The 10,386-nt window shown below is 39.4% G+C and overlaps 1 protein-coding gene across 1 annotated transcript in view; it reads right to left on the reverse strand.

The window, feature by feature from the left end:
* Window positions 1–9,669, reverse strand: part of LOC118800343 — a 29,590-nt gene extending 19,921 nt beyond the window's left edge. Inside the window, exons 1-4 of the mRNA XM_036560544.1 lie at window positions 9,551–9,669; window positions 4,730–4,814; window positions 3,606–3,902; window positions 3,415–3,465 (exon numbers count right to left, since the gene is read on the reverse strand). Of these exons, the coding sequence (XP_036416437.1) occupies window positions 3,415–3,465; window positions 3,606–3,902; window positions 4,730–4,790 (409 nt within the window). The 5' untranslated portion in view covers window positions 4,791–4,814; window positions 9,551–9,669. The remainder of the gene's footprint in view (window positions 1–3,414; window positions 3,466–3,605; window positions 3,903–4,729; window positions 4,815–9,550) is intronic.
* Between the last annotated feature and the right edge of the window lie 717 nt (window positions 9,670–10,386).

Below are 10,386 nucleotides of genomic sequence, written 5' to 3' on the forward strand. Positions count from 1 at the left end.
CACACAGTCTGCTGTGGAGCTCCTACACAACACACCACAAAGAGCTTTAATCACCTCATTATTATTTACAGTGTATTACAGTACAGAACACGCTACAAAGTGAGTATTTAATGTAGAGAGAAAAACACACAGTCATGTTTAATCCTGCATTTTCATTTCATATCATTAGAATCAGAAAAGTGGCTGAAAATGTGTTTAGCTGAGACAATGACATCCAATATTTGACATACTCTGTTCACAAATAGATTTTCTCCTGAAATAATATAGCTAGTGGACATCAGGCCACTTTATTAGTGTTATTATTTTGCTAAGCCAGCTGTTTATTTTTAATAAACACAAAGTAAGAATCAAAATATTGAACATTTATTTCACTTAGCCATGCTTTGCTGCAGACAGCGTAGAGTAAATGGTCTCACATCTCACATAATGGTATAAACATACACCTATATATAAAAAGATGCACTAGGATATGTTAACCTGATAATTATGAATAAAGATGCACCCTATAAGCTTACTCTATTTACTAGAATAGTTAAATATGAAAATGCAGCATATTTAACAAATAATTATTAATAAAGCAGTATATTTCACAAATATGTAGCCTATAAATAAAAGCTCACAAATTAATACTGAATGCTTAGATTTTTTTCCATGAAAGAAAAGTGGATGTCGTAACTGAAATTGCAGTCACTTACTAATTTAATCATCATGAAAATTCCTAGATGATGAGCTAAATTAGCTTCAGATTTCCATGAAGGAAAAGGAAGGATGCCAGTGATGGAAGAGGTCTTTAATATGCTGCGTCTGTCCTCGAGGATCCCCCCAAACCCGTAAGACTCATAGTGATGATGCGTTAAATGCCAGTTTGCAGAGTCCATGATGGACAAGTTTATTAAGTGATGGAAACTCAAACATGTGACTTTTCCACCACTGAAAAACATGATGTGGTCCTGATGTCTCATATATGTCCAGTTTTACTCTTAAATAGTCTTTTATCTTTGAATCCAAAGTTGTTACGTCACTTCACATGGAACTCCCATTCTTCAAAATCACTTATATGTGCTTTCTTAGTGGGCGGTTCAGGTTTGGCATCAAACTGCAAGTCCACGATCAGCTTTTTCACAGCATTCACTGTATCTTGTTGTGCATAATCATATTGATTATTCTCCAGCAGTATTTCTGAAATTTGTTCATTTTGTTGTGGGACAGAGTCTAGCATATCAAAAACTGAATTACCCTATGCCTCCACTGCCTGTTTCAGAGGTTACATCAGCTTACCTTGTTGTATGGAATGTTTGAAACAGGTGACCAACTTTCAGAAGCTGAGAGATCTCACACATTTTCCATCACTGTAGTTGCAAAAGCACTTGATAAAATCACGTTGAGTAGGTGTGCACTGCAGTTGATCCTGGTGAAGCCATTGCAGGCTAGCATCCATATTTACTCATCTGTCAGTTCCAAAGAGGATCTTATTTGCCATCCTTGTGCATGTGCAGTCAATTCCAAAAAACACAGCTGAACCAAGATCAAATGTTGTCATCTGTATTTCTGGTTCTTGGCTCAAACTGACTTGCAAAAAAGAACCCTTGACACAAGATTGTAGCTTTCGTCTATGTAATGGTTAATGGCTAAAATGAAAGACGTCTTCCTATAGTTTTCAGTCCAAATATCTGTAGTGACAGCACACCCGTATTTGCTGATGGTCTCTGTCATGCTGTCTACTAGAGATCTTTTCAGTTTTAGTGCTTCTTTGTCAGTGTGCTGTGAAATGGCTGTGGGATGGGGCAACATCTCTCTGACAGCAAATTCACCAATCATGGCTGCAGAATTAACCAAGTACTGCGCTAGATTGAAAAAGCCCTGACCAGAGACTGTGTTAAATGGTCGTATGTTCATCCAGACAAATTCATCACATTTCTCTGTCGTTTATTTCTTTAACCCTTAAAATCCCAGGCTTATTACGTAATAAATCTTATTTTTAATCTTATTATTATGTAGTAACTATAGGGACTTCTGTGTAAACTAGTTGAGTTATTCTTTGAATATAGAGGTATATAATAAAACTTGGCCACTTAAGGGGTTAAATCATTCATTACTTTAGTAATCTTGGGGGTGAATGACAGTTTGGTTTGCTCCTTTTGAACTGTGTACACATAACATATTAAACCAGAAGTACCCGATGTGTAACTACTGTACACTAACACTTCCTGACATTTATCACAGCAAGCAAATGGTAGCTGATTTCTATCTGTGTCAGTCACGACTGAAAATAACTGCCATATGTCAGACTTGAATTTAGTTATCTTAATTGTGGTGTATTCACCTTTCTTTAGAGCGATTTCCACAGCTGAGGCCGACTCTCTAAATGCTCCACCATTTCTGTAGCACAGTAATGCAGTTCATGTGTTGGCTGGATATTTTTGGTTGCTGGTCTATTCTCAGTGCAGTAGTGACATTGAGGTGTTTAAAACCTCCAGCAGTGCTGCAGTGAAACAGAACGAGACTCATACTGGGCTCCCAGTGGGACAAACATCTAGTGCTGTTTTCCTGGACATGGATTAAACCTAAACATGGGCTAAGTTTCAGGGTCAACGGAGAATCACCACTGGAAATTCTTTTCAATCTAGACTTGGGATTAATCTGGGTCTGGGAACCTGGTCTATAAGGTCTGTAAATCCTGATGCATTACTGGTAATATTTTAACCAATAGTGATTAAATTGTGGGTCGACAATGTTGGCTCATCTTATCAATGAGCCCGTATTGCACTCTAATTTTGATACATTATTACATATAAAACAGTCATGTCCGACAACACCACCTGATTGGTTGAGAAGTGTTCTATCACAATACCTGTATCACTTCGCTGAGCACCAGTTGCTACAAGTTGCTGTCTTTACGCTGCAGCTAACTATTAACTAAGTTTCTACTTTAGCACAATCAAAAACATAAAATATAACTTCTATGAGATAGTATTTGAAATGCAGCCCATTTGGTGAGATTCTGAAGAAGAGAGTGACCACAGAACCACACCAGATTCCCAACCTGCTGTATTGATCCTGAGCAAGTGGACAACTAAATGATTAGAATACAGTTCAGCAAACAAGATGGGCTGTGAAACTCTTTACAGACTGAGAATTACTGGATCAAAAAGGTTTAGAAGGTTAGCTGTAATTTAAATGGTAACATATCAGAACCAAAACTAGCATCCAATAATCAGAAATACATAATTAGCAAGTTACAAATGTACATAATTTACACAGCTGGTGGTAATCATTGTTATTAGTTAGCCCCATTGTTATTAATTTTACAGTACATCAGCTAACAAGAAGGAACCCCTCCAAAAAATCCTGCCTAGGTCCCCCAAAAATGCTAGAACTGGCCCTGCTAGTATTTCTTTATTGAACAGATCTTACCATGGGGTGTTCCTTTAGTATGACTGCTGCCAGAAATATTCATCCCTGGATCTGATATGCCCAAATTCAGGAACAGTGAGGATGAAGAAAAAAAAGAACTTCATTAAGTGCAGATCTGATATAAATCACTGCATCTAAATCACTGGAGCTCTGTTATTAACAGTCAGTGAAGAAAACAGATGAAGACCTACCTTCAACCTGAAGCCGCACATCACAGAGTTCTGAATTACCGCACTCACACGTGTACAAGCCCCTCATACTGTAATCAGCATTAGTGATGATGAGAGAGAGATCTCCCTTCAGGTACCGATTATGGATCATCTGATATCCCTTCTTTGATCTACATGAAGTCTGATCACACTCAGCCAGAACATCAGTGGGATTACTGAACACAGTCCATCTGACCACACCAGAGCATCTCTCAGAGCAGGGCAGAGTAGCAGAGTCATGAAGATTCACCTTCACTGTAGGATCAGCTGATTCAGACACTGAAAGAAAGAATAAGAAAAGGAAAGTTAAAACGTGGTTTAGTAACAGTTAAAGAAATTGTTAAGTTAAAATATTAGTTAATTATTGCTACTATTTGTAGAAAAAACATTCATAATATATAGAATGGATAATCTAAAATTAATAATTTGATTAAACTTACAATCTAAAATACACAGTACTGTATTTTCCATTCACTCTGCAGTTGCCAGTTTATATACTAATATTTGTTTTTTACTTCCACCTCTTTTTAAGTGTTCAGACTCTCCAGTTCAGCCTGGATTGTTGTTAAACAGGGAGAGCCTCATGCTGGGCTCCCAGTGGGACAAACATCTAGTGCTGGTTCCTGGATATAGATTAACCTGAAATGTGGGCTAGTTGTAGTGTTAATGGAGAATCACCACTGGAAATTCTTTTCAGTCTAGTTTTACGATTAATCTGGGTTTGGAAAACTAATCAATATTATCTCTCCCCAAACTTGGCAGATCCCAAGTTTGAATCCCAGCAGTGCTGGAAAAAAAGCCATTGATGCATCATCAGCAGTATTTCACCTATAGCCAATACATTGTGGGTCCATTGACAGAATCTGATTGGTTGAGAAGTGTTCTGTCACAAATGCCAACACTTCTGTACAATAATTCTGCTGAGCACAAAAACAGAGAACGGACACTTTAGATAACTTCTGTAAGATATTAGTTGAGCTGCAGCCCGTTTGGCCAGATCCTGAAGAAGAGAGTGACCGCAGGACTACATCAGATTCTGAACATGATGTTGATCATAATTGAGCTTTTCAGAACAACTTAACCAACTGGAATCATCCAGTTCTTACCAGCAGTGAATGTGATGATCAGTAAGGTCAGGACACAGTAAGCAGAGCTGCAGGACTGCATCGCTCAACTACATCAACAGGAACCCTAAAAAAGACACATAATGATCAATAAATAAGAAATCACATACATCTAAACAGCAACTGTTCTGAACTGCTGCAAAAATAAAAATTCAACATCTGCTCTACAATCAGCATCATTCAGCAATCTCTTTCCCTGCTAATGCACCTTTTTGTTTTTAGTTGTTGCTTTTGCACAGTAAAAAGTTCTCGCTTTTAGGAAATGTGTCAGTGTTAATGGTTCTCCTTTATTTAGTTTTTTAAAGCCCTTTTAGATCAATAGCAGCTGCTGTTCACGCACACTTATTTATGAATTATAAACATAAGTGTTTGCCATTGATTTAAAATGAATAGAACTGCATTAAGGCTCATCAGAAGGTTCAGTGGAGTCTTACATTAATGTTACTTTTGTACAGAGTCTGAGAGCCTGAAAGGAAATGTGTATAAAAGTATAGATAGTGGACAAGTTATGAAAGTTACATCTGGAGCAAAAGGTCACTCACGTAAAATGTTTCTTTTTTTGGATATTCTTGTTTTTCTGTGAGTGTATGACACACCCATGACATTATGTGTACAGAACACACAATTCTCAAGCCTGTCTCTAGAAATGTGAAAAACCAATTTAATGTATGAATGTAATAAAAGTAAAGAAATTCCAGAGGCCTACAAAGACACGCAGCAGTTTGAAAGAGTCTATAAACCTAAGACAGTCTGGATTATAAATCTGAGGGGTATAACAGTAAGTTAGTTTACTAAGAGCTCAACCAGGGGTAGGCTCCAGCACCCCCACCACCCAGGGGGATAAGTGGCTTAGAAGATGAGTGAGTGTGTCTAATAATAATAATATTAATAATAATTTGTTTTTAGACGGTATCTTACATGTTCCTTTTGCCTTGTAGTGCACAACATTCAGCACACGGATCCACTCACAAACTCCATCTCCCAGAATGTGACACTTACCCCACAGTCATCTGCCAATCATGAACCGTTCTCAAGATGATCATCACCTAAATGCTGAATTGTCACACCTGAATCCTATTACACATTCCCCATATGGACTGTTTGTTTTCACTCTTTCTTTGCAAAGTATTGCCCCTATTTCACCAGAGTCTGCTGTTTGTTTTATCCTGTTTTGTATTTTCCCGTGTTTGTAGCACAATTTATATTTTTGATTTTGTTTTTGGCTTTTCCTTCCTATTGATTTTGTTTGCTGTGCTCTTTGGTTTATGATTTTAGCTTTAGCCTTTACTACTCTCTTGATGCCTCTTTTTTGGATCAGTTGGATCAACACTAGCAAATTTCTGAAAGCTTTATTCAGTCTCTGAGAACTGTGATTCAGCAGCAGGACAAACAGCAGAAGCAACTGTCCTAGCTTGTCACTAAAGGATCTCACTACCCAAATACAGTTGATTGGATTAGCTACTCCAGTCACTACTCCCCCTAGTTCACCTGCACCTCTTGTAGTTAATACCACTTTTCCAGTTAAGAAGCTGGACAAATTTGATGGATCCCCTCTTAAATCCTGCAGATTTCTATGGCAATGTTCAGTGTACTTCAGTAACTCCCCATCAAAGCTCTGATCACATCAAGATCTTGTTTATGGTATCTTGCCTTACTGATAAGGTTTTGAGGTTGGCCCCTGCTGTTTGGTCTAATATTCACACCCTCTCATATGATCGGTTTGTAACAGACTTTGAAGCAATGTTTGATCACCCTCATGAGGGCAGAGTTTGCAGCAAATTGTTGTTGAAGCTCCGTCAGGCCAATTCTTCAGTTGCTGAATATGCTCTGGAATATCATGTGTTAACTCCTGGTAACAGTTGGAATGAATTGGCACTTTCAGTCATTTTCAGAAATGGACTTAATGATGATGTAGTCACCGAACTGGCTTGTAAAGATTTTTTGTTGATCAACTTTCTAACTGACAGTTCATTTAGGCCAACTCTTGAACAATCATAAGCCCAGGAGGACCAGCATGATACATCACTGCCAAGCTTCCAATGATCATAAGCAACGTCTGTTTCCAAGCCCTAGCACCAGGAAGCCCCATGATGCTTGTGATGACAAACAAACTAAGCCAATTCAGTGTGATTCATCTTGCCTATCACCACAGGAGAGGCTTTGTTGGTTAAAAGAAGTCTGTGCAACAGCACGAGGTGGTGCTGTTCGTGTTTTGCATGACTGTCAGACTTGTCTGCACAGATCTCAGGTGCCAACACCTGTACAGTGAAGTGGTGAGTATTTCCACAAAGGGTATCAATGTTTTTTCATTTACCTGTCACCTTGTACTGCCATTAAACTTTCTCTTCAAATTCTGGTTAAACCTCTAAAAATTCCCCTGAAAGTACCAGCTTTACATGGGGAACTAGTTAGAGTGGGTTCCATTTTTCATCATCATTCCTGTTAAGCTAGCTGCCAGCACCCTACATATGGATCATAACACATTTTTGTACTAGAACTATGAATGTTGCCTTAAACTTTCCATGGCTAGAGAAACATGACCCCCTTAATTCTTGGTCAGACCAAGAGCTGTTGTCATGGTCATCATTCTGTCATGAGATTTGTTTCCAGTTACCATTCCTGGCTGTTAGATTCACCTCCATAGAAAGCCCTGATACTGCTGTTAAATTTCACATATTTCCTGTTTAAATTCAGGAGGTGTTTAGCAAAGGGAATGCTCCCAAGCTTCACTGTACTAACTATTGTATTATCGATCTTGTTAAAGGAGCCACACTTCCCAAGTCACACATTTATCCCCTTACACTGGAGGAGGAAAGAACCATGGAGGAATACATCCCGTTTATTCAATTATGTGGATCAAGGATTTGTAAAAATTAGACCTCAGGAGTGCTTAAATTATGTTCATGTTAGGGATGGGTGACAAATGGAAGACAGTTTTCATTACCACTAGTGGCACTATGAGTATATGGTCATGCCGTTTGGGATCTGCAATGCACCCTCTGTCTTCCAGGTATTTCTTAACAATGTATTGAGGGACATGATTAGTCAGTTCATAATGGCATACAATGACGACATCCTAGTCTTTTCCCCTGATCCCACCACACATGTTAAACGTCACTAGGTTCTCAGTGGACTCTTAGCAAATCATTTGTACATTACGGGCAAGAAAGGTGAGTTCAACCTTCAGTCTACCTCTTTTCTGGGTTATATTATCACTGCTAATGGGACGGTCATGGATGACCACAAGGTCGAGGCTGTAGTGAACTGGTTGGTACCAACTTCCAACAAAGAGTTGCAAAAGTTCTTAGAATTTGCAAATTTCTATCATCATTTCATAAGAAATTGCTGCATCTTAGCAGCACCTCTTACTGCTCTCCTGAAAAGAGCAACTAAGAGATTGGTTTATTCCCTTCAAGCTGATGCTGCATTTTACATGCTTAAGGAGTTATTTCTCCTTAAACATCCAGTTCTGGCTGAACCATTTGTGATCGAGGTGGACGCCTCTGAGACAGGCATTGGTTTATAGGAGGTTGTGATCTCCTGGCTGTTAAGTTAGCCTTATAAGAATGGACACATTGGTTAGAAGGTGCTAATCACCTCTTTTTAGTTCTCACTGATCATAAAATGTGTATTTGTAAACTGCAAAATGATTAACCCCTGTTTAGTTCTGTTTAGTTAGTTTTGTCTGTTCTGGGTCTCATAACATGAAAGCAGATGCTTTGTCTTGTGTCTTCCATGAGGCAGAAAGAAGAGTCCTAGTCAGGAACCAAAAAACATCATTCCTTCCAGTGTTAAATTCACTTTTATTCATTGGGAGATAGATGAGGAGATTTAGAGGACCTTCGACCAGATTACTGTGCCCAATCAGTGTCTCCAGGTAAAGCCTTATGTCACTGAACAGTCTTGTGATAACCTTGTTATGTGGTCTCACTCTTCACTCAATTCAGGTCACCCAGGGAAAGTGTATACGCAACAATTCCTAACTTTTATTGTTGGGACTCATGGAGTAGCGATGCACATACATTTGTTTCTTCTTGCTCCCAGTGTAAGACCCCTAAAATGATATCCACAGGCAAACTCACACCCTTACCTGTGCTTGTCTGTCTCTGGTCCCACATTGTTATTAATTTACTGACTGATCTTCCTTCTTCCCAGGTTTATACGACCATCTTCTCTGTAGTTGACAGATTTTCATGTAGTGTACACTTTATACATTTTGTCTTTACATATTACCTTTCAGACCACAGAGACTGTATTTAAACAGATTTTTAGAAATTTTGGGATTACCGAGGACATATTGGCTGTTCAGGGACTTTCTCAAGTGTGGGCAGCTGGACTTCAGAGTATGACCCCCAATCCAATGGACAATGTGAAAGGATAAATCAAGAACTTGGGATTTTTTTTTTAACACAAGTTTTGTCACAACAACCCTTCGGACTGGTCACATTTCCCTCTGTGGGTGGAAACTGCTCAAACCTCCTTGGTCAGTTCGCCATGGAGCTAATTCTATTCCAGTGTGCTCTAGGTCATCAGTGCCCAGTAGCCCCATGGACTCCAATGATGTTGGATGTTTCAGCTATTGATGAATGGATGTGGCACAGTTAGGATGTCTGGGAGGAGGGTGTATTACAGTGGAACAAAGCTCTGGCTGATCACCCTTAGGGGAGACACCTTTCTACCAGCCTGGGGACCGAGTGTGGTTGTCAACAATGGACTTCAGGTTTGCAGAAGCTTGATCCTAAATACATTGTCCCATTTGAAATCCTGAAAGAGTTAAACATGTTACTTACCAATTAGACTTACCTTCTCATTACTGTGTCTCTTGCTCATTCCATGTGTCCCTTCTCAAGCCTGTGGTTTGAGGTTCGCTGTACAATGTCATGCTCGTTGAAATGCCACCCCCTCTGGAAGTTGCAGAGGTGTGCTCCAGTGTCTCATGGACTGGGAGGGATCTCGCCCAGAGAAACAAAGCTGGGTTCTTGCCTGTGATGTCCTGGATCAGGCATTGGTGGCCTGTTTCTACAATTGGTACTCAGATGAACATGCTCCTTGTTCTACAGGATGTCCTAAAAGGCAGAACTCCAGTCCACGCCCTGGTCGTGTTAGTCGTCCCTATGGTCATCCTAAAATGTCCAGCACTCCTGCAGCTCTGGATTCTGTTGTGTGAGTAGCAGTTGTTGCAGTCGTCCTCATTCCTCTGCAGTCCCAGACTCCTTGGGGCGGTACTGTCATGCCTCCTTTTGGCCCTGTAGTTCACAACACTTAGCACACTGATCCACTCATAATTCCAACTCTCAGAATCCACATCTGCCAATCATTGACTGTTCTGAAGATCATTGTCACCCGAATACCGAATTGTCACACCAATTTGTTTTTTTTTGTTTTTTTTACCTGAATCATTCACTATATAGACTGCTTGTTCTCGCTTTTTCTTCACAAAGTATTGCACCTGTTTCACCAAAGCGTACTGAACATTTTTTTCCTGCTTTTTCCCATGTTTTATGACACAGTTTGTATTTTTGCCTTTTGTCTTTTCCTTTTTTTGGCTTTTTTGCTATGCTTTATGCTCTTTGGTTTATGATCTTAACTTTGGCCTTGTCTACTCTTTTCATGTCCATGTTGTTAGGTTATCATCTTGT

Source organism: Colossoma macropomum, unplaced genomic scaffold (genome assembly GCF_904425465.1).
Source record: "Colossoma macropomum unplaced genomic scaffold, Colossoma_macropomum, whole genome shotgun sequence".
Lineage (NCBI taxonomy): Eukaryota > Metazoa > Chordata > Actinopteri > Characiformes > Serrasalmidae > Colossoma > Colossoma macropomum.